This window comes from Anguilla anguilla, chromosome 5 (genome assembly GCF_013347855.1).
Source record: "Anguilla anguilla isolate fAngAng1 chromosome 5, fAngAng1.pri, whole genome shotgun sequence".
In the NCBI taxonomy this organism is placed as follows: Eukaryota; Metazoa; Chordata; class Actinopteri; order Anguilliformes; family Anguillidae; genus Anguilla; species Anguilla anguilla.
In genome coordinates this window covers 29276938-29301949 of record NC_049205.1, presented here as the reverse complement: position 1 = coordinate 29301949, position 25012 = coordinate 29276938, and the positions used below count along the sequence as shown (strand labels likewise).

Below are 25012 nucleotides of genomic sequence, written 5' to 3'. Positions count from 1 at the left end.
GTTCCCGATCTGTGCTTGTTTTTGACCGTTTGTACCTGCCTGTTCCTGTGAAGTTCTGTTTTTTTTTTTGTATTCTTGTGGTTTTTGTTGTATGCCCCTCATGGCTCTTTGTTAGTTCTGTTTTCTGTTAGTAAAGTCTTGTTCGTATCGACATTTTTGAGTTTTGTGTTTTTTCCCCACTCTGCGCCTGGGTCCTAGCCCCCGTACTGTGACAGGACTATGCAAGGCTGCATGTAAATGTAAACATCAAAAGAACATCGGTTTCTCAGTAGCTATGTAAACACCTTATTCGGAATATTGTCTCATCCAGAATAATGGCAATAACTGGAATAATGTGTGCATGTAAACACAGTCAATGTCTGGAGATGCAGAGTCTTTGTGTAATTATGTAAGATGTAGTGAATAGGACCGCTGTGGTGGACGGACATATAGTTATGTGTGGGGGGGCAGGTATGTGGAAAGGGAATATGTCAAGACAGGGCAATTTCATTTTCATGTTAAGTTGTCAAGCCCTTTAAGTGCTGAAGAGAAATGGCTCTTGCTCAGGCTGCAGAGTAGACAGTTACAGAAATCCATTAAGAAGAGGCTCCTGGTGAGGGAGTCTAACTGGCAGGACAGTGGGCAAAAGTATCTATCTGCACAAAGGCTTGGGCTTATTGAACCAGCAGCCTCAAACATGGCAATTTTCCTCCGCTTTCAAAAGTGCTCTGATATCTGGTTCTGGACAAAAGCTCAGCAGCCTGTGTTCTGAGACTGATGAGGCTGTCATTTCCTGATAATTTTCCAAATCCATTAGTAGGTTGTTTTTTTTCCCCTTTCTTGCCAACACTTATCATTCTTTGACAGTTGTTGGTGAATGTACCCTATATATAATTTGGTCAGAAGGTATGAATCCTTACATTTTCACTGGAATTGTCAGCATTCCCTTCTGTAGTCCCCAACTCCCTTTCCTATATTAAGGGGTTCCAGGATCATCATGTTTACAGCTTTCAAGTAATGATCTTTCATGGTCATTGGTAGTTCAGGGGGAGAGGCAGGGTTCCTGGCAGGGCGAGGCAGGGCTCAACTTTCATATATTTGACAACCCCCCCACCCCCAGATCTATCACTAGCATAGATTAATTATCTATACTAGTTATGATTCCTAAAACATTTTATTGTGGTTAAAAACATTACTACATTTTAAAAAATATAGGCCTATAGTTTTTATCTTGAATTCTTTAAAAAAGAATAGAATTTGAACTCATAACAAATCCACAAACAACTACAACAACAACAAACATGACACGTTCACACTGAGAGCCTTCAGGAGACTCGTCTGCAGCACCACTCTTGTCCTTATCATCTCTTCCTTGAGCTGAGGGCAATAAAACAAAAGGAGACTCCCTGTCCCCTACCCCTCATTACACCATTAGCCACATCATGAATGTGTTTTTTTTATACTTTCTACAGTCATCTTGTCTCATGTATCTTTGGAAAAAATCTGACACCCTTTCCGGTTCTAGGACAGTGCTTCAGATCGCCCAATAAATCATTCAGAAAAAAACATTGTATCTGCAAGTATTATATTTGTATTGCATTCACTTTCAGTATGGCCAATATGTGCATCTCGATGGTTCTGTTGTCAGTATAAATGTGATTGTACACCAAAATGGCTCCATTCAAGCTGTAGTTGTTTCCTTCCTCTGGAGGAAATTCAGAGTCAGTCCAATATGTCTTCACTGAGAACATGACTGACATGTATAACAACCAATCTGAGGTTTCAGGAAGACCTTTGATGAGTCAACTTGCATTTTGTTGTCACCAATTGGCTTCACTACAAACCATTCAAATAGTATGACAAATTAGACGGGACTATAAGTTTTCAAACAATACATTGTTAGTGTGCATATCAGCCAGCACAGCAGAGGGACATGTCAGCAAAGTTGGCAGTTTAAATGGCAAGATTTAAAGCACCAGCTGTCATTTTTAAAACAGCTTTGTGTTGTCTTATGAAGCCTGTAAACTGATTATGGCAGATGCTTAAAGGAGTAACATGGTGGTTGAACGTGACACTTCCCAGTTGTCTTTAGGCAACAACAAAACAAATGTGCATAATTTTTTTTATTATTCAGTCATTTCAATGTACTTTAAAACGTATTTTTCTAAACCTAAATTTCCCACTATAAAAGTTCACCTGAACCGTCTGGGCGTGGTAATGAGAACTGTCAGTCAGCTATGATTGACAGACCGTGTCCCGTTACCATAGCTACCCCCATGATACGCGCTCTTTTTGGGAGACTTTTCACAAGCTAGCTAGCTTAGTAGTATATCAAGTATCGATAGATAGCTAAGGTAAGGACGTTGACTTATATCCAATTATAATTTTTTCTATCTAGCTAGCCAAGTTAAGATAAAAGCACAACTATAACTTCCTCATAAAAGCAAACTAGCTAGCGAACGTTATCGATAACATTGCCTTATGAAAGCAAACTACCTAGGTAGCTAACGTTTACTAGCTAGCTAAATGAATATAACCAGAAATAATCTAATAGTCCTTAAAAGGCACTCTAATTTAAGTGAACCTAACGTTACTCAAATATTTGCATTGTCTTGCCTGTAAACCAGCGGCGCAAACTATGGGTCTCGAGTTATCCATGGGTTTATGGGGCGTGGAAAGGGGAGTGGTTACTGTGTTCGTGACGCACCAAGTTGACAACTTTCTTAACCGGTTGAAAATAGGACGATAAATTTAAAACGCATATTTCTCCAAAAATACAGAACGGACATATTTAATACTTTACTCATTGTGTTTCTTCAATGCCTCTTGTGCAAATAGCACATAAAACCGAGAAAGTGTGAAAATCACCATGGTACTCCTTTAAAGAAAAATGGTTTTTCACTGTGGCAAAGCTACTGAAGAATTCATCATGATGAAATGTTTAAGATGAAACTTTGCTTTTCCTTGGCTAAAATAATTTTTACCCACAAGCATACCACACATTCATGTGGCAAACATATGTCTGGATAGGTCTGTTCAAAATGTATTTAATGGACATAACATTTGTATCAGTATTTATTTATTTATCCCCCTCTTTCTGTAGTGAGAATGATTGTATGTTTCTTTCGATAAATGTCTATATCTAAATGGTAATATTATATGCTGCTAGGAAAATGTCCCCATGGGGATAATTAACCCCTTACCGCACATGCCAAATCTGGCCAATCCTTTTACATTACATTACATTAATTTGGCAGACGCGTTTATCCAAAGCGACGTACAAAAAGTTCATTTCATGGTCATGGACAACTACAAAACACAGTTTCAATAAGATACAATACTTATTTTGTACAGCTATTTCTAGCCAGGAACACAGTTTAGTTCACACAGTGAACATTATTCTGACCTAACCTCTGCAAAGCCAACTAGGCAGAAGAACAAGCTACAGTATTAGTACAAAAAGTTCTGGGATGGGGGAACGTAACGAGTGTCATGAAAGGGGGGGGGGGGGGTGGATTTAGAGTGACATACAGAGTGGTGGTAGTTAGTCCAGGTATAGTCTGAAGAGATGAGTCTACAGACCACGGCGGAAGATGGGTAGTGAGGGAGAGGTTCGAAGAGGGACAGGGAGTTCGTTCCACCACTGGGGAGCTAGGGTGCCCATTTAGGGGATACCTTATTTAAAGCTTTATAACTCCAGATGTGAACACCACAGAGACTTGGAAAATGGCTTAAATGAAGCAAGATGTTTGTACCATTTACAATACTACTTATATTAGTAATTATCTAAGTAGTATTATAAATAATTTTGGAAGAAATAAAGTGCCACAAATGCAATTGTCTAGGCAAAAAATCAAAAATGAATTTGCTCTTTTTTAGTTTGCAATGAAATATTGATTGCATATATACAGCAGGTTAAACTATACATGTCCTGCATCAAAAACCTCTTGACCCCAAGTTCATAAAATCTAAGGGTGGAAATATAGAACTATTAAAGATCTATGAAGCAAAAACTAAGCAGTGTACCCAGTGTCTCCAAATCTATCCAAAATGTTTAAATTATGCATTGCTGTAAATCACAACATATTCACGTATTTCACAACAAATCAACTGTTTTGACTCAAGAAAATCACTGTTGCATAATTTTTCAAGTGGCAATTACAAGCTTTCAGTCAGTACAGTGGTCTAAAATATCTAGGGGTCCAGAAACATATCCAAAATCTCTCCAAAATTGAATAAAATGCTTTTTGTCCATTGTAAAGCAAATAAATGAGCCCCTTATGAAGGTTTAAGATGAAACATTGCTATCAGATTTTAAAAAATAATGCAAAAATATTGTCACACAATGCTATACAGTACCTAAATGTGTAATAATTAACTCCTGTATTTATGTCTATACTCTGTACTCTCATATGTTTTCTTGTATGGGGATTAGTGTTGTGTCGTTCGCGAACGATTCGTTCAAAAGAACGAATCTTTTGGGTGAAAGAACTGTACTGAATCACTGTACTGAATCGTGAAACGATTCGTTCGCAGACTCAGTGAATTAATCAGTTCAGTGATTTGTTCACTGAACATACTACGCCCGAATCGTTCGCGAACAACACAACAGTACACTTGCCTGAATCGTTTGCGAACAACACAACAGTACACTTGCCCAAATCGCTCGCAAACGACACAACAATACTCTTGCCCGAATCATTCGCGAACGACACAACAATACTCTTGCCCGAATCATTAGCGAACGACACAACACTAGTTTGTTCGTTCCTCTTGCTGTTGTGAATGCAAGGAGCGAGGAGTCTCTGGGGAGGAAAGTGGGTACGGTACGGAATAATGGATAATAAATGGATAATAATCAGACATCACTGTCAAGTGTGCTATTTTCAATTAAATAAAATAGTAGCCTTGGCTAGCTAGTCTTTTTATCGACTACATTTTATGAGAAAACGTGATCTACTCAGCCAACTTATATCAGCACTTTTTATTTCAAGTAGCCGTTAGAACAAGTCACGGTAAAGAAGTCCGCATCTAGGGCTAAAACAACCCATTTTGGGAAATGTAGTGAAATGAAATGGCCACATGAAACAGATTCTTTCAAACTAAATTGTGTAGAATAAAATCGAAAACATTTTATGAAAAATAGGGAAAGAAAGTGTTTGGTTCCTTGGCTATTAAATATTCTGTAGGAAAATGCTCTGTCTATAAATTCGGCCCCCCCACCCCCCCGGTTGACAACATCCAACAGCACAATTCCCCACCCCCACGACCCCCCCCCCCCCCCCCCCCCCCCCCCCCGCCGACATCAACCCTAGTGACGCCACTGATTCGGTGAACAAATCTTTTGAACAAATCTTTTTAGTGAACTGATTTTACTGATTCAGTACACTGAAAATAACGGTTTTGCCCATCACTAATGGGGATGGGACGACATGAAAACAATTTTCAACCATCCACCAGGTCAAACTCTCACGTCATCACTGTTGCATGCATCACAAAAACAACTAGACAACAACATTACAGTGTGAAATATCCTCATTATAAAATACCACTAACCTATTTAAAGACACTCAATTTCAAAAATAACGTATATAACCATAGTAATACTTACACAGCGATGATGAAATGTTATCTCTGTAGATGGAGAGGGGTCATTCCTATGTTCCCCAGATTTATATAGCACATAACGGGAATATGACAAAGGGTCCTATGTTCCCAGGGTCCTATGTTCCCCAGCTCTACATGAAATTTTATCTGTGTTCAGTAGATAGAGACAGAGGCAGTAAATCAGTGATTTTCTGTCTTACTCCAGAAAACGATGTCAGCTAGGTCTATCAGCAAACATATGGCTTAGCCATGCCCAGAAGTCCTCAATAATTATAGTATATTCCAAGAAATTATGAAAAATCGTTGACAACGTTTGGTTAGGTGCAGCGTCTTTTATTGATATCACAGAGTGAATGCGTAAGTTAACCCTCTGGGGTCAAGAGCTCCGCCAGCGGAGCTCGACAAGATGAAATTAACTTTCGTTTCTATTTGGATGATTAACTTCACGTGCTGTTATCATACAGACGCAACAAAAACATTGACAGAAACCTTAGAATCGCGACTTTCCAATGCGCCTATTGGCAAATAATATGAATTGTTTTAAAATGTTCTAAATTTGATTAATTAGATCATGTATGCTTCGTTAAACTTTACTCATTACTATGAATTTCGCTCAGCAGGAAGTCCGCCCAAATCGCATTCACATGTTAACAACATTATAATTACTCTCCATAGAAGGAGACTAAAGGAGGGGCGATGCAAGATCCATGTGAGAAATGCCAAGTCTGCGAAAGCGGGATAGAATGTCAAAGTGTCGCCTAATTCGCTTCTTTTGAGGTGAACATTTCGTTTAATTTTGGAAAATGGTCTGTCCGGAAGCCGACACTGATGAAGAGCGGTGTCATTTCGAACAGCGAACTGATCCAGCTGAGGATCAACTTCATGCGTAAGTATATTTCTTATGATCATATTGGTAAATATGTGTACTGTATTGCAACGTATCTGTGTGTTTGTAGGAATATCCAGCAATATGCGCGTTTGTAAATTCCCACACTACGAACAATTCGAACTATTGCATCTCAAAATGATAGGCTAGGCTCTCTGCGTCTGGTTGTGTTAGAAGTATCAGGTAGACTGTATGTTTTTCGATCATATTGGTAATAAATAGCCCGTGGCGTGGCTAAGATTCTAAAACTGATGTCCTCGCACAATCGATAGTAGCATACTGTAAGTAAATTTGGGAAATAGCAATATAATAACCACTTAGCTAAACAGACCTAGCCTACTTCAGATTGAGGCATTGTTATTGATGAGTTGCGTGTAGTTCAGCTGGAATAGCAATGTTTATTTAGTTTAGCTAATGTTGTTTCGTTGATAGCTTGCATTATTTGTAAATGTGTGCTGTATTGCATTCTCTGTGTGTTTGTAGGAATATTCACTAATATGCGTGCTTGTAAATTCCCACACTACGAACGATTCTAACCATTGCTTCTCAAAATTATAGGCTACCTCTCTGCGTCTGGTTGTGTTTGTTTGGTTCTTTGTTTGTATATGATGTAACCATGTCACATTTCCTAAGTTTTGTTTTCATTAATTAGTGGTTTGCCCATTTTTTGTAAAGCACATTTAATTTTCACCTGTTGAAGGAAATGTGCTATATAAATAAAGTTTGATTTGATGTCACATTTCCTAACAATGTTGTTTTTATCATATTTACAGAGATGCTGATCAGGAAACACGGCCTAGTTCACCACTAGCTAAGAGGCCACGCAAGCGTTGCAAGAGTACACCAGTCTCATCTCATCTTCCATGCGTATAGTTTGCTTCAATAAATGTTCTGAAAATCAAAAGATGTCTTTGTTTCTGTCTTCTAAATGGCTCACTGAGTCTTTGTCTTAGTGGTGGGGAGGCATGCGGCCAGGTGTGAATAGCCTACTTAGCTGGCAGGTCGTCCTACCCAATGCATATTCATTACAGAAAGGCCATTTGCCCTCCTATTCTCACCTGGTGTTGAAAAATAGTAGTCACAACACTAACTTTTAGCAATGTATTTTATATTTCTCATTGGATTTGCTAAAATATTTTGTCATATTTTGATACCCAAGACCTTGATGAACACATTTCAGTGACCAAAAGTCTTAGTCACAATTGTTCAGTGTGCTTTATTACAACATTCCTGTGCATGTTCAAAACTACTGTTTACAGTTTGTGTGTTTTTAGAGCAGTTTACAATCCACACATGATTATGACCTACTTACTGCTGCCATATTATTGTAGCTGAGTCTGTGCTGAAAACACAGATATGAAACACTTTGGAATCACTGTATATAAAGTTGATGAAATTTACACAAATGTCAGAGCATCGCACAATCACCAGTGTGCCTCATTTTACCCTTAGACCCCAGAGGGTTAACGCGATGATGAGAAAAATTTTGGTTACGCTGACCTATAAAATGCTATTCCAAAAGCAATATTAGACATGTTATACATCATTAGAAAGTTTATACTCTCGCCTACTGAATAAATGAATTGTCAATCCAGCCAGACTGTACTAAACAGGGTGACAACGCCATAAACAACACATGTGGTTGTGTCCAATGTTTTACAATATTTTATTGTCTCATGTAGCTAAATTCACGATGAACAGATTCTTTGTGGTTCTGCAGCATTTGTGATGCTATCATTGGCAGGAACATCACTTAATTTGGGGGCTGTCTTCTGTGGATGTGTGAAGTTATTTGTGAATTCTGTCTGTTGACTTTAGGTCAGAACGTACAGAAGTTAATGTATTTAAGGGCTGAGTCAGTGGTCATTGTGGTTATTCCTGCTGGAAACCTGCCTACCTATTGGTGCTGTATAGGTATTGGGGATGCTGCCCTGCCAAGGCATAACTTTTTTTTTTTTTTTTTTGCTTGAATGCTAAAATCATGCTGACATAAAACTTTTTACCAAATTAGAAAATAGTTACCTCTCCAGTTGACAACATTGTACTAACATTATCTTTAACGAGATTGGGATGGCAGGTATGCCATCCCGCCAAGTTACGCCTTGGCGGGGGCATGCCCCATACCTATACAGCACCGAGAGTTTGGCACTTTTCAGGGTTCCCCACAGAAATAACCACAACAGCCACAGACACTCAGCCCTTAAAAACATTAAATTCTGTACATTCTGACCCCATTTCAACAAACAGATTTCACGAACAACTTCACATGTCCACACAATAAAGCCCCAAACTAAGGGGATTTTGCGTTTTCTCCTTCTTCTTCTTCTCTTTCTTCTTCTTCTTCTTCTTCTTCTCATTCTTATTTTTCCTGCCGCCTATCCCACTAACAACATGTCTTCCCATTGGACATTTTACCGACACCAGCCAAATCTTCACCTACACGACCCAATCAAAAATGTGCATACACACGCAAAATACCCATACCTTTTTACTCTGAAACATTTCCAGTTTAAACAAGTAGTCCGCCTGTGGCCTAGTGGGCAAGGTCCCCGTCTTGAAAACGTGGGGTTCAAGGTTCAAGCCCAGCTAGAAACACGTTTCATTAACCTGCTTTTATCCTCACTAATAACTGTCTACTACTTCTCAATTATTGCTTTTGCACCATATCTACCCGCCCTTCACCGAACGTATACACTGCATTATGATGTACCATCTGCACGTTCAGTTATTAACTGGCTACAATATTGCAAAGCCATATGGAGTCAACGGGAGCTCTTCTGTGCTTACTGGTCTGTGTTCTTCTTTAAAACCACGGACAGGTTTGCAAATGATATTTCACACATTGCACAGCTATGTCATGGTGCTGCACTAACAAAGTCACACACTGGTAAACCTCCGGTTGAAGGATTGAATCCCGCCTCGCCCTCAGGCAGATGATTTCCTCTTTTACACTAACGTTTTCTTACGCTTATATTTGCTTTACCAAAACTCACTCACGGCCACCCATATGCATTCCATGACGGCAAATGTATTCCTTTTATTAAAAAGTTACACCAGTTCACCACTGTGCCATTTCTACTAACTATAATTCTTCACTTGGCTACCCTACAAAACCTTCATATCGGCAAACGCCACGTTTCTACATTCATGTTACCTCACCCTGTTCTCTATCTAGCCATATACAAACAATTACTACGTATGTACGTTCTGCAACTCCCCATTAAAACATTACATTTAAAATCATGACTCGCTCATTATTATAACTACTAGTACTGAACATGACAAAAGCACATCAGTGCAATAGATTTCATACGTTACTTAACTCTCCACTTTAACGATTAATATTTTATACAGACTGTTATATATACCGTTCGATAAGGAAACTAAGCTCGTTCATGGTCACTTCATTTACTTCGCACTATAGTCTGTGATCATGTCAACCTTCACCTACATGGCCATTCTGCTAAAAACATATTGTTTTAACTATGCAATTTCATAATTTCTCCTAATTTATCTCACACTGTTGTTATTTTCTCATATGCAAAGCCTGCTGGGACATATGCGTCTGCTCCTATTCTCCACTATCAACTTTTCCGGTTCTAGCTTAACAAAACAGCAAAGAGGATTCCTACCTGCAGATAAGCCTATCAAAATGCCTTATAAACCTTACAAACACTAAAAGTGCACCTCCACGAAATAACAGACAACGGAGCAGTACAGAAGGGTACACAAGTTTCGACCTAGGGAGCTTTAATTCTACGGGCTTGCTGATTCTTTTGTCAATCAAGGTTCATTGGATGGCCGTCAATCCGTGAGTACATACACTGGCCATATTTCACCTGCGCTTTACGCCACCGCACCCTTTGTCACAGCCACTGTTTTACATATATAGCAAACCGAAACTGCTAAACGGTACACGCTCATCAGACTGTACAAATTCACACAAGGATAGCCATAATCCACAACCATTTCTTACAGGGTCACTTCGCATTTCTCACTCTCATAATAAAACGCTTTGCAAAAAGAAATGATATCTCATAAAAAACACGTTTTCAACGTACAAAAATTCCAAGTTACTCACACATACAAGACATACACCGTCTATAACTCATTCATTCAGACTGCCAAAATCCAGGCCTGCCATTAAAAGTATTGATATCCAAATGACGCCAAGTTACGGTACTACACACAATATAGGCTATCTTGCCTCATCGAAATTAAATAAAATGTATTCCAAAAAAATGCTACCCAATATTTCCTCAGTTCTTTCGGTGTATGTCTTGTATGTGTGAGTAACTTGACATTTTTGTACGTTGAAAACTTTTTTTTTTATGAGATACATTATACATAGAACAAGCTACATTTTATTTTGTCTATGCATGTCTGCTATCCCCTGGGTTCCAGCCAGGTTTGTTTACTTCTGGTAATGGTGTGGATACTAGGGTTGAGCTGAATTACTTGGATGAAACGAGTATCCGGTACGGATAATGTACTTTTTACGAGCACGAGTACCATCCGAGTAAAAAGTGTCAATATCCGTACTTGTGATGAAAGAAAATCCTCATTGGGTAGCTGTGTCCAGTGTCCACATCATTCTGTGATAGGCCAGCCACACACAGAGCTCCTCCTCTACACAGAGCCTATACAATGTTCACTGCTGCTGCGCCACACAACACAATCTTGCCATCGTCACAGCCACTCTGTCCACAGGGATGTATTATTGTCATGTATTCTCAATGAAATAAAGTTTGCAATTCTCAGATTTGGCTCAACACATTATTGCTAAACACACATTTACTGGACATTCACACGTAAGCACATATTACTGATTACAAACGGACATTTCTTGCTTGCTACAGTGGGGCTAACTAGCCAGTTAACTAGCTGCTACAGTGGGGCTAACTAGCCAGTTAACTAGCGACTACATGACATAAGCACGTACTTGTATTTTATAACATTTAGCGATCTCATACACACACTCTACTAGCATCATTGACATCATTCTTATACATCCACTGTACTAATGCAATATCACTTTTGTGCAAATTTAGATGTCATCGCTCACCTGAAATCACAAGACATACAGTACATCGTGTTTAGCCAACTGTAACCTGGCGCGCTCTGTCTACTACTGTCTTCACACTGTCAGTTCATTTAAAAAAATAATAAAACCAGAGTAATGATAACAGCATCTTTTATTGCTACCACAGAGTGAATGCGCAAGTGAATGCGATGATAAGAAAATGTTCGGTTACGCTGACCTATAAAACGCTATTCCAAAAGCAAAAATAGACATGTTATACATCGTTAGAAAGCTTATACTCTCACCTACTGAATAAATGAATTGTCAATCAAGCCAGACTGTACTAAAAAGGTCGACAACGCCATAAACAACACATACGTGTGGTATTACGCACAGCTATTTTTGAAGGTACCCCAGGCATCACGAATGCGCGTATATTTCACAAACGGATTGTCCAAGACAATATATGACCACTCAGTCTCAAAAGAGACATCTCTTTGCGTAAAACCAATGGTAAGGTTGTGTATTTATTCAATATTTAGTCCCAGATATTGACTGTAGAATGACATGGTATCATTTTTTTAAACTTTGTTTATTTCGTTATTCAATGAGCAGCGTTTTCACTGCTGCATTGGCATATCTTAGGGCTATTGTTGGGTTTATCTTGTTGCTATGATGGAATACGATTTTTGAGTGGTGAAAGAATATTTTTATGAATGCCCAGATAGACAATATTGTCCATTATGTCATGGGTGGGGGGTGTAGTTGCAGATGAGACTGCAGGGAGGGGGTGCGTGTTAAATGAACGACCAGAGCGACAATGGTGGCGCTGCAAAACTCCATATTCGGCATTTTTGTCATCCATCGTTTATGTTTTTAACTCATACTTTGGTTGCAGTTGCACTGAATGTCTGAGTTCAGTATTTCAGTGCTAGGGGCTTTGCGCTAAGATGTTAAAATACCTGCCAACTTCCGGTTTAAGCACCGTCCATTCCGAGTACGGATACGGAGTCTAACGTCTATCCCAGGGTTTACTTTTAGGGATAGACTTAAAGGAAAAAAAATAATAAAAATCCTGCCTGGTGTTCGGTGTGATCACACACGCGAGGCCCAGCATGAAGGCCCCAGTCGACCCCTCCTAGCAGCAGCCCTGGAGTTTACTACAAGTGCTAATTCAGATAATAGCTGTGAGAGAGGTGTTCAAAGAATGTAAAGAGAGGTGTTGAAGGTAGAGTGTTCTCTTTGGTGGTAAAGTACTGCCATGATTATGTCTGGTATGATACACATTTTGAATCACTCATTTTGAATAACAGCTCTGCAATGGAAATGTTCAAGGGACATTACATGCAAAGCAAGTAACTTTGGATGTGGCAAAAAATCAGATTTATTTGTTTTGTTTTGTTTAGATTGAGTGCCATACCAAGAGTAAGCATAGACCAGTATTTGACCACCTAAGAGAGGAGCACTCCTTCCAAAAAGAATTTGAATTCAAGCACTTCTCTAAAAGTATCGATCAGTGTGGGAAGGAGGGAGGGTTTCCATCAAAAAGGTATCCACTGCATCAGTGTGCAATGACAGCTCCTTCCAGCTGTGTGAGCAAGGCAGTCCAATGCCTGTGCAGTTCCGGTGGATTGTGGACTGAACAGAAGCATAGGCAGACTATTTGCCCTTTGGAGGAATGGCATACTAGCATATGCTCTCCTGAAATGACAGGATGTTGCAGTAATGGGATTACCCTAGTGTTACTGGGCAGGTCACCAAAAGTCACCAACACATCCTCCTCTCTTACGGCGGTTTAGGGTTTAATTTGACGCATTTACCTCTGTGGTAGAGGTTATGCCGGTCAGAGGGAAATGCTTGTGGGGTTCCGACAGTAGGAGGCATCAGATTGGCAGCAGCTCCCATCATTCTGTATTGTACTTGACGTCAAGCCGCGTTGCATTTCGGGGTGATTAGCTATCTTTAGATGAATGCTTAGCTCTGTGATTTGGAGATAACATTTGTATTTGGGAAAAATAAAGCCCCGACTAATATTCGGTTGGTATCAGCGTAGCCGCCATTCAAATATTTTGATGGATCCAATAACTCCCTTGTATATGGGGTGGCAGTGTAGTATAATGGCTAAGGAGTTGGTCTTGTAACCTAAAGGTTGCAGGCTCGATTCCCCGGTAGGACACTGCCGTTGTACCCTTGAGCAAGGTACTTAACCTGCATTGCTCCAGTATATATCCAGCTGTATAAATGGATAACGTATAAGTCGCTCTAGATAAGAGTGTCTGCTAAATGCCTGTAATGTAAATGTAATATAACAGTGTGCAATGTAAATTCTCATTTACTGTAACACCCTAATAGGAAAGTCAAACTTGTTTTGGTGATTTATTTTTTGTTTTTTTATAAAAAATATTTTGACAAATTATTTTTTAATAATGTAATAAATGCTACTGTTTAATCAAATAACAACTTATAAATAGCTAATAGCTAATAATGTCTGTTTTCTTTAATACGATTCAGCCGCTTCCCTCTTCCTGTGTAATCACTCTAATTGCAGAAGGAGGTGGCACATTCTGCCCGCATTGTAATCATGGGCATGTCAGAAATGATTATGCTAATTTGACTTTGTTTAGGAGCATTTGCACCAGCACTGAAATCAAAGGGACTTTTTTTTTTAATCTAGCATAATTGAAGGCATTATTACACATTTTGTTACAAGAAACTCAAGAAATGTTATTTGGTTATTATGCATTCATACTTTCGTTTATTTAGGTGTCCTAACATGTTAAGCTGCCAGGTGACTTGTAATTCTACAGCAATTTCAGAAGCAAAATGGCACCAAAAAAGGAGGGGCACTCTCTGTCTTACTCAAAATAAGCCCAGAAAGGATTTTTTTATTGGTGAAATGAAATGTAAATCAAATTGTAGCCAACCTCTTTTGTCATCATCCTGGTTGTTCAATTCCGATTGGTCAAAGTTATGCCGCAAAGATGGTCTCCAGTGCTGCTAGAATAATATGCCACAGCCAGCTAACCTGCTGCCAGTGTACATGGTTTCTGGTGGCTAAGACACAGGAAAAGAGTCAAAGGATGCTTTTTTAATTATGGTGAAAAGGGAGACTGATTGATTCGAGTCCCCACCTGCAATTGAATTTTGAAGCCTCGGGGCTGCTAGGTTTAAAACTTTTTGGCACTTACAGTGTTTTGAGAGTACATATTTCATTAAATTTTCATCCCATAGCCTAACAATATGAGTAAATGTGCATGTATATTAGTTTTACTGTACGAATAACACCAAATATTGAAACAAACAGATTGACCATTTGTGCTTCCAAGAACTCATTTGCGAAACAAAAGGAGCCCGCATCCTTTAACATTATAAAGGTTGTGTTTTCATTACTTCCTGTTACCATCCAACATAAGGCTACCACATAGATTTCTGCTCCTACAGCAACCTAATTTCTTAAATATTACAAAACCATATATTGCAAAACTATTTTCTTGAAATGAAGCACACAACTGAATCAATTCCAATAGTTGTATTTCTAAATTATAGCATTGTTGTCATATAGGCCAAGGGAAAAATGTATCCCTATTACCGGCACACAGAGAGAAGCGCTAAAATGTGGGAAACAATGAAACACACAAAATTTAAAGACATAGTTAAAAGAAATACAATGTGCAGTATTTTTTTTTTAAATCATTCTGTAACAAACAATCTGTAATTATGGTAGTTCATGGATGCTAGATGTAATGTATTTTTATTACTTCTGGTCAACTTCAATTATTAACATGACTGCATTTAATTTTCATGTTCATAATAAATTGTATATTCCACTAAAAGGCTTTAACACTGAATGAGTGATCAACCAACAAAGGCCCATGTTGATATAATGAATTTGGTTATTTCATTTACGATTGTTAATTCCAATCACAATTATTAAATTAAGTCACATTACTTGTCATTTTTATACAGGCAAGTGAGGGGCTTTTAGCATAGGACAACAATTGTGTTCAAAGTGCTGAACATTGTACAAGGGTATTGATTTGTTAAAAACACTGGGTTCAGAAAAATAAATATTTTATCCTTTCTTTCCCAAAAGATATATAAAATGATTTTATTGAATTTGCAGTCTTTATCTAATTTTTACACATTCATTGCAGGACCAGCACCCAAGTTCACATATTATTGAGTTGAGTGCATTTCTTTTCCTTTATTTTTTGAAGAGTTAAATGCATCAATCTGAGTCAATCTAGAAAATTAAGAGGCTAGATCTGTGAAGAATGTTGTGCTTTTGTAAACAATACAATCATAAACCCATGCAGATGTATTGCCTTTTAAGATGCTTGAACCTAGAGTTGAGTCATCAAAGAAATGAAATTAAAGCTGTCATATGTGTTGTACTGGTTTAATTAAAGTGTTTGGAATCACGGTCTAATTTTGCAGTAAGAAATATGGCACCGCATGTTACGTCAGATTTAGGGATCACATTCAAATAAAATCTTGATGGCGAGTGAAAGTCTACCTATTAAGGAAAACATTTCTACACCAAAAAAGACACTTTTGAACTTCAAATAGGTAAAATGTTTAAACAGGTTTCAATCAGAGGACATGTACTTGATTAACATTCAACAGCTTTAATTTTTTTTTAAATATATATAATAAACATAATGCTACATATCACAGTCAGGATATAGCTTTTCCAACTTCACACCGAATGTTGTACAGTGTACAGCAAGTTAATTGATAGAACATTGTAACCGCTTCATTCCATTAATATTGAAGTAAATGTAGGAAGAGTTACCTCAGACAACAGGCTACTGTATCAACATTGGCCAGCAGCTAATTATTTATATTGCAGCGCAAATATCCACAGTATCACTCCCTCACATAATGGACACAATATTAGGCTTCACAGTTGGATACAGACAGCTTTGAAAACTTGATGCCCAAAATAATGTTTTAAACTATGGTAACCACATTCACATCGATGTAGCTAGCAAATAGATCATTAACTCAAACAACGTTGTCTCAGACTACGTTCTCGACTGATGGCTTGCGGACTACCAGGCTACTGCACGTAGCATGCATTCTGGCAGTCAGTACACCCTGGATAATAACATTTTCTATGTAACCCCCCATTTCAACTCCAACCTACCAATATGACATTGAACATTAGTGTGGCTGCTTTTTCCCATTAAGAAAAATCACTTTTGAGGAATCAATACAATTCATTGTACAGAATTGCCTATGGGCCAGCTTTTCCAATTTCCAACCACGCTCTCCCATGATCAAGAACAGTTCGAAAACAGTTTATTATAATATGCCAGCAGCATATTATAATAAACATTGAAAACGTGTATCTCTCTTAACAGCAGTTACAACATTGTTCTGTGTCAAATAACGTGTTTCAGTATAATAAATTGTTAATATTTACTGTATCATACTCTAAGTAAATGCTTTTGAGTCATTTGACTTTTTAGCCAGTCAGATTAACCAGTGCAGGGAACATGTCATCAAAATGACCAGCTGACCAGCGCCTGCCTAACACTATGGGTCTATTGATTGAAGTTTTCATCCAATATCCCACCCCCAAAAATATTTTGTATTCTCAATATTCTCAAAATATATTATTATTCAGTGTGCAGGAAAAATATATTTATGCTTAAAGAATACAGACTGTTAGTGGGAAATTACTTTGGGCCTTTTGTAAAATAACATGCACCAGCTGGACATTCCTGTTATTGCAAAAATGTTCAGGGAGTATGAACAAATGTAACTGAATTTGCTTAAACAACTGTTCTTAGCAGCTGCCCTGCCTGTGGTATTTTTATCAGCTTCACTCTGTGTGCAGCTGATAAAAGTAGCTAGTGTCATTTAAAGTGGAAAATTCAGCCTTTACTTTTATCTTGTGCAAATTATTCATGATTCACTCTACATAGTGTAAGTGATGGAAATTTTTATGTGTAGTTATTAATACAAATAACTTATTGCAACAATTGTATGAATTCCATCAAGGTAATTATGATTGGATTCTTTATCCAAATAATCACTACTTAATCACAAGAAATTGCCTTCTTGTTTGTTCTACTAGAGTAACTGGAGACACAAAGCAATTAACAACTACATCCAAGGAACATGGGTACAGAAAGAAACTTTTTCATAGGCAAATGGGAAAATACATGTTCAAAGGCTGTCTACAACTGAAGCCCCCATACACCTCTTCACTTGTACCCAACTGAAAAAGAAGTGAAGGCACTGACCTTTAAGTTGCCTTTTATGTTGTCTAATTCATTTGATGTTTTGGAGAGTTGACGCAGGATTCCGGCCCTCTCCGTGAATACCTCCTTCAGCTTCCGCTCAAGTCCCTCATAGCTCTGTCTAAGTCACAAGAACAAGACAAAGGAGAGATTAATTCATTTATGTCGGTTGCCTGTTGACCTTACCCATTTTGTGTGGCTATATCTGTCCAGGCTAGGCATCTGGAAAGAGACAGTGCATGTAGTATTAAAGCTTGCTAGAATAACAGATGGATAAAAATCGCTTAAATGTTTGTCAGATTTCAAAATGACAACCCCACTTAACACTATTCTTGTTTTGTTAATGTTCACTCTTTTTTATTTATTAGTCCTGTTGCGATCCCCAAATTCATTTGGGAATCCAATTCTGTTTGGATTCACCAGTAGGCACTCAATGCTATATGCACAGCCTGCAAGCTATAAGAACATCTCTAAGGATTAGACGGATGGTGTAAAATTTTGTGAAGGGAATTTTGTTAAATACCATATAAATGCCTTTGTCCTATGAGGAAATGTTGTAATAGGACAAAAGCCAGGCTACCTGGGAATAAGTAGTTATTGTAAGAGTTATTCAACTATTAAAACCTTAAGCAAATAATAGATGTTCACAATACTTGCATGGCACCATCATTTTGAATGCATGTATGCTCAGTATTAATATGGTTTTTAGTATAGTGCTTAGATGGGATGCCCCCAAGACATTCTGAGCATCAGTATGGTTCAAAAAGATTGATTTGACTCACTTCTGCCCCCTGTTACCCTAAGCCTTCAGCCGTTTGGCAGAACAACTTATAAAACATGAGGAATCAGTGTTTCTGGAAACTGTGATAAATGGGCATTCTCCCACAAATCAGTATGGTAAATGGCAACAGAGAATGTGGAGGTTGAGCACATGTAGTTTTGTTCAAGAATACAGCTAATTACCATGTCAGCCCATCTCCATGCCTCTCACTCAGCTGTCAAAAGAGATTTAAACATGTGATGTAAATTATTAGCATTCCCCATAATCAGGCAGTGAAACAAAGTCATTTTCCCAACCTAAAATACTGTCCAACTGCCCACTTATTTATTTACATTTGTAAGAAATATGACTCAAAACTGTCTGCAAAGCCATTTTTAAAGGGCATTATTCACCTTATATTCAAATATTATTCAATTTGACATGCTGTATATCATTCATAGTCAAGCTGTAAAACCACACAAAATGAACACAGTGGATCTTTCAGTGAATTCATTTAAATCAAACTATCCTATTCATTAATTATAATTCAGAAGACCCACATATTATATAAATGCACATTTTATTTATTCTACAGCATTCATCACAGAAAATAATAATGATAGATTGCACATTGTGTTTCACTGTTGTTCACATGAACAGAGAACATCATTACTACACAGAACCTTTTGTATTTCTCCTGGATGATTGCCTGATTTAGCTATAAAAGTAATTTTGAAAAAAAAATCTTCAATACACAAATTTATACTATCATATGAGAAGTGCAAACCACATTTCAATACTTCTTAAAATGTTGACAATAAATGAAGTGTGAATTGTGCAATTGGCTGTAGACTCTCATGAAGATTTTTTTCCAATATAATCGAAGCTGAGCTGTAAAAAGCATGAGAATTATTCACACGCACAGCAAATCAGAATGACCTTGCATGAAAAGGAACCTCAAAGCTTGCATGAAGAGTTGCAGTATGATTCATAATGCAGAAGGACTGCCAACAGAAATGAGAGCATGTTTTTATGGGCATAAGTACGTATTCAACATTAGGGGATGGGGGGAATTACATTATAGGCATTTAGCAGATGCTCTTACACAACAAGCGACTTACACAACATTATCACATTGCATACATTTATACAGCTGGATATATACTGAAGCAATGCAGGTTAAGTACCTTGTTCAAGGTACAACAGCAGTGTCCTATCTGGGAATCGAACCTGAAACCTTTAGGTTACAAGCCCTGTTCCTTATCCATTATACTACACTGCTGGGCATGGTGGGCAGGGGTTGAGTGTGTATACAGATAGGTGACAAATTAAAGGAAAATGCAACATTAAGTGTCTTAGTAAGGTGTAGGGCCACCACAAGCCACCTGAACAGATTTAGTGCGCCTTGGCATAGATTCTACATGTCTCTGGAACTTTATTGGAAGGATGGAACACCATTCTTACAAAACACCCTCATTTGGTGTTTTGATGATTGTGGGGGAGAGCGCGGTCTAACACATCGGTCCAAAATCTCCGATAGGTGTCCAATTGGGTTTAGATTTGGTGACTGCAAAGGCCATATTTTATGATTGACATTCTTAGTCACCTGAGTAAGAGTGTGTTTCCTTAATATCTACTGCACAAGCATTACAGTCATTGAATGTGTGCTTTCGACTATAATTTCAAACCCTACTTACTGAGATCTTTCCCATAGCTCTATGTACACATGTCATTTTTCAAATGTGACTGCGAAGGCCATAGCATATGATTCACATCATTTTCATTCTCATCAAACCATTCAGTGACCTCTTGTGCCCTGTGGATGGGGGGCATTGTCATCCTAGTAGAGACCACTCCCATCAGGATAGAAATGTTTCATCATAGTGTAGCGATGTTTAACTATACACAGGGACTTGGGGGCCTCTGGTTCCCTGACTATGGGACTGACTCTCTGCTGAGTCATATTCATCATTAACTCTTTTGGGCAACCAAGGCATAAGGACATGCCGGTCCCCTTCCTCTCGTGACCATGCAATAAAGTCTCGCGATCAATTAAGCATCAACTTAGGGCAAGGAATACCCCCTTTTTGGAGGAATGAGGAGCCCGATTTAACAAGCTTAAACATTAACACAGTAATCAATGGTCTATCTATCCATGTTTCATTGACAATACCACAAGCTTATCAAATGTTTGTGTGGCCAAAATAATGCATCAATCACATTGCAGAAATCGCATGTGGGGTTCTGTCACGTCAGTGACTTTTGAGCATAAAACGAATCAAAAACCTAACAACTTTGCTCTGAGGTAAGGCATAGCCTAACCGAACAGACACATCTCCTTTGCTGGACTTTGCTATGCTTCCAAACTCGCACCTCAATGGAGACCTGCCTGAGTTGGCCTGCCACCAAGCTGGTTTATTTCCCATCGACAGCTGTTTTGAAGAAACATATCTTCAGACTTTTTCTCTGTATCTCACTTGCGGCCGTGCCCAAGTGGAAGCTTTGTGCACATCCCAAGTCGTCTTGACTGGAACCCGTCACGACCCCGACATCACAGAGGAAGTTTCCCAAGTCTCTGCGCACCTACCACAAACCCTGGGACCAGCTGACGAGCTGACCAAGCATCACCTAACAGAATTAAGGACTGGCCTCCCTTATTATCATTGTTAAGTATTGAAACGCATTTGATTTAACACTGGCATCAGACTATAGGATAGCGTGAAATAGGTTCTTTTACTGCTGTTTGTTTTTGTGTTTTGTTTGTTGTGCGTATGTTAGTCGAGAATAGCAAATTCCAAATTACATTGTTAAAACTTTATTTTATGAGTCGAATTAGACAAATTAACCACGTAACATCGAGTAGCGTGTCACTAACCTATAACACAAATTGTAGTGCTGTACTGCAAAGTGTAAATGATAGTGCTGCTAACCTCTATGTTTAGCTGTCACAGAATTATCATTTCCTCTTATTAGAATCATATAAACTCCTCAAAAAAAGTTTGGAAATTTGTGTTTGGTCGATCATATCTCTGTTGTTACTGTATTATTAGCATTGTATCTTATATCATTGGAAAGCCTGTTAATTTCCCTTTACAATGATGTCCCATTTGTAAGGATCATGCATTTGTGGGATGAGCAGCACAGCTGATTATGTGGGTGGGGTCCCAAGTGAAATGTGCCAAATTTCCCTGCCATTGTCAAACAGTGTATTCTCCTGTTGGTATTGACTCTATTGTTTTGAGTTGTTTGGGGATTGAATGATTGAACTCTCTATCAGTAACAAGGAACAAACAAGACATATTGGTAATTTTAAGCTTTATTCATTGAACAAACAGTCAGGAGCCTCAGTAGCGGGTGGAAGAACCATACGCAGCCACAACAGCCTGCGTAAAATTACCAATATGTCTTGTTTGTTTCTCTGACCATATCACTTTTTTCCACATCTCTGTAGACCAGTGCCTACAGTTTTTGTACCACTGAATTCTGAAATATGCATTTGTCTATGCAATGAGGAGTTGATGCACTGCAACCCTACTATAATATCCCTTTATGTAGTTTATGTAGCTGTCAATGGGCTATTCTTGCTGACACATTACATTATATTTCATTTATTTGACGTCATTTATTTATCCAACCCAAAGTAAAATAAGTGCATACCAAAGGTCACTGGAACAACTACAAAACACAGGTCTGATAAGGTACTAATAATACTCAGTCACAGTTATTAATAGCCATGAACACATTAAGTCCAGTTCGCACCGTAAGCATAGGCTAAGTCAGAATGTTATGGTAAGTCAAACTAAGAGGCATGAAAACAAGCTATAACATCAACACAACAATACAATTGCAAATAAGTTCTGGATGGTGGTACAAGTGTAACATGAAAGGAACAAATTAGAAGGACATAAATGATAAGAGCGATTCTAGTTTGAGAGTGCCCTGCAGAGTAGTGATAGTTTGCCCAGGTACAATCTGAAAAGATGCGTCTTCAGATATCAGTAGGGGATGGGAGTTTGTTCACCACTTGGGAGCATGGGTGGAGAGGCTCTGTGGTAGGGACGAGCGAGAACCATTCACCTAGATGGCAGCGAGTGCAAGTCGCCCCACTGCAGTGTAGCAGAGTGGTTGAGCATGACATCCGGCATTGACGTTCTCAGTCACCTGAACAAGAACCGCTCTTCTGTTTTCTCTTACATATCGCATGAATGCACAAGCATTGCGGTCATCGAATGTGCGCTTTTAACTGATGTCAGTCTCATAGATCTAAATGCAGATGCACACTTTAATCACAGTTCTTATTGAAACACAAGCCAAATGAGCAGTCTTTGTGACTGAAGCTCCTGCTTGCTGTTCTCTCTCTCCCTATCCATTTTTTCCCTTCACCCACAAGAGAAAACATTACAGTGAGTAAAGAAACTAGTGAGTACTTATACACATAAGGTGTCCAACAAGAATGTCTACATGAGGGTCTATACCATTGTATTCTGCTCTATAATATTCACTTAGATGTTTTCATCATCCTGTTGTCCCTATCTCTCCCTCTTTTTGCTCTGACAACAAATGCACATTATATATACAAATAATAGTCAGTAAACCACTAATATATGCATTATCGTGTGCTGCTCAAAAACAGATTTGTAACAGTTTGTAATCTGAATGATAAACTAGGAGGTACATTGGCTTATACCTCTAATGTGTACAGCTGGAGCTATTTTGGCATTTACTACCACTTTTTTCTGTCCTTTCCCAGAGAAAAGACAATTGCATTCCTTTTCATGATCAGTGATACTGTGAATGACGTCTGACTGATAAAACGGCATGAACTTCCAAATTAAAAAGCTGAAATAGTCCTATAGCAAATTGGAAACTCATTCAATATGTTAGCATAAACTTATTATTAGGCCTAGACACATACACAAACCTGGGCACAAACTTTAACAGGAAGGTAGGTTCACAAGTATCCATTATCTAAACAAATAATTTCACTGGAGATTCATAGGCTACATAAAATACTTAATGCCAAATTAGCTAGTTACCTATAAACTGGTAGCCAGTGCTAGCGTACTAGAACATTTACGGCCTTCATAATACACCACATTATTTACAATAAGATTAAAGGATTTACAATTAAATTAAATATTGTAATATTTGATTTACTTGCATTTCATTTGATTCAACATTTAATTTAATTGTAATTTAATCGATTCAGCATTTAATGAATCATTTTTTTGCTGAAATATTTCATTTGATTGCATTTTATTTGATTCAACAGTTAATTTCACTTAAATGTAATTGATTTAGTGTTTAATTAATCATTGTTGTTACTTCTACCCCTCATAGTTTACAGGCGTGCATTGCTTAGTGAATTTTTTTTTAAACTAAAGATCATTGACTCAGTCTTTCCCATCAATGTTATCTGAAGTAACCACAATGGCTGCAAATCTTTTTGGTTAAAATATATGTCCATTTGGCATGTGTATGTGATGTTTTGATTGGCTGATGTAGCTAAATATCCAATGGGGATATGTATTGTTTCTGTGCCTAGATGATGTAATGGGCAGGAAAAAGAAGGAAAAAACGCACAATGGCCAACGTTTGAGGCTTTATCGTGCGGACATGTGAAATCTTCTGCGAATTCTGTCTGTTGAAATGAGGTGTATGTAATTAAGTGCCGAGAGTTTGTGGTCATTGTGGTTATTTCTGTACGAAACCCCGAAAGGTGCCAAGCTCTTGATGCTGTATAGGTATGGGGCATGCCGCCTGCCAAGGTGTAACATGGTGCCATCCCAATACACCAGGCCCAATTTAAGCTGTTCGCACAAAGGGTGTTAAAACATTAAATTAAGTCATTTTTAGGTTTACAAAATAACCCCATTTGAATTTTATTTTATTTTATTTTATTTTTTTTTGGGGGGGGGGGGGGGGGGGGCGCTGAAAACTACAATCACACTTTCTTGAATTATGGATCTACAGCAGAGCATTGTGCAAAACCACATCTCTGAAATCACATAACTGTATTCCATGTAAAATCAAGTGGAAGACAGATATCTCTAGCATCAAAACAATAGGGTTGTAGTGTACCACATATGAAAATCTTTCATAAACTGCAGAGGGAGGAGGGGGGGAAATTATTGCATAAAAATTTAATTTATTGAATTCACAATATAAGTTCTCCATCCGAAGTAGCAAGGGGAAATGCTTCATGAAATAAAAAACAAAAAATGTCACTGATAGCATCATAATCAGAAATTAATTAGTCTTTATTGCAAAAAAGATGAAAGCAATAATGGAACGAAGTATAATGCGACATTTTATTTCCCTTCTGCTGCACTGGCAAATAGTGGAACATTGGACATAACCGTGAAAGGTGCACAAGTGCCTCTGTTAGTAGCTAGGCCTGTACATCACCAGATAAAGGAATCTGCAAATAATTTTCTTCTTTCTGCAATATTTCCTTGTCAGCGATCACATAATTACCTCATTGTACTAGACACTTCAGATTCATC

At 38.2% G+C, this 25012-nt stretch overlaps 1 protein-coding gene across 1 annotated transcript in view; it reads right to left on the bottom strand.

The window, feature by feature from the left end:
• Positions 1-25012, bottom strand: part of LOC118227846 (leucine zipper protein 2-like) — a 190872-nt gene that overhangs the window by 42095 nt on the left and 123765 nt on the right. The window contains exon 2 of the mRNA XM_035418810.1: positions 17750-17867. Coding sequence (XP_035274701.1) covers positions 17750-17867 — 118 coding nt within the window. The remainder of the gene's footprint in view (positions 1-17749; positions 17868-25012) is intronic.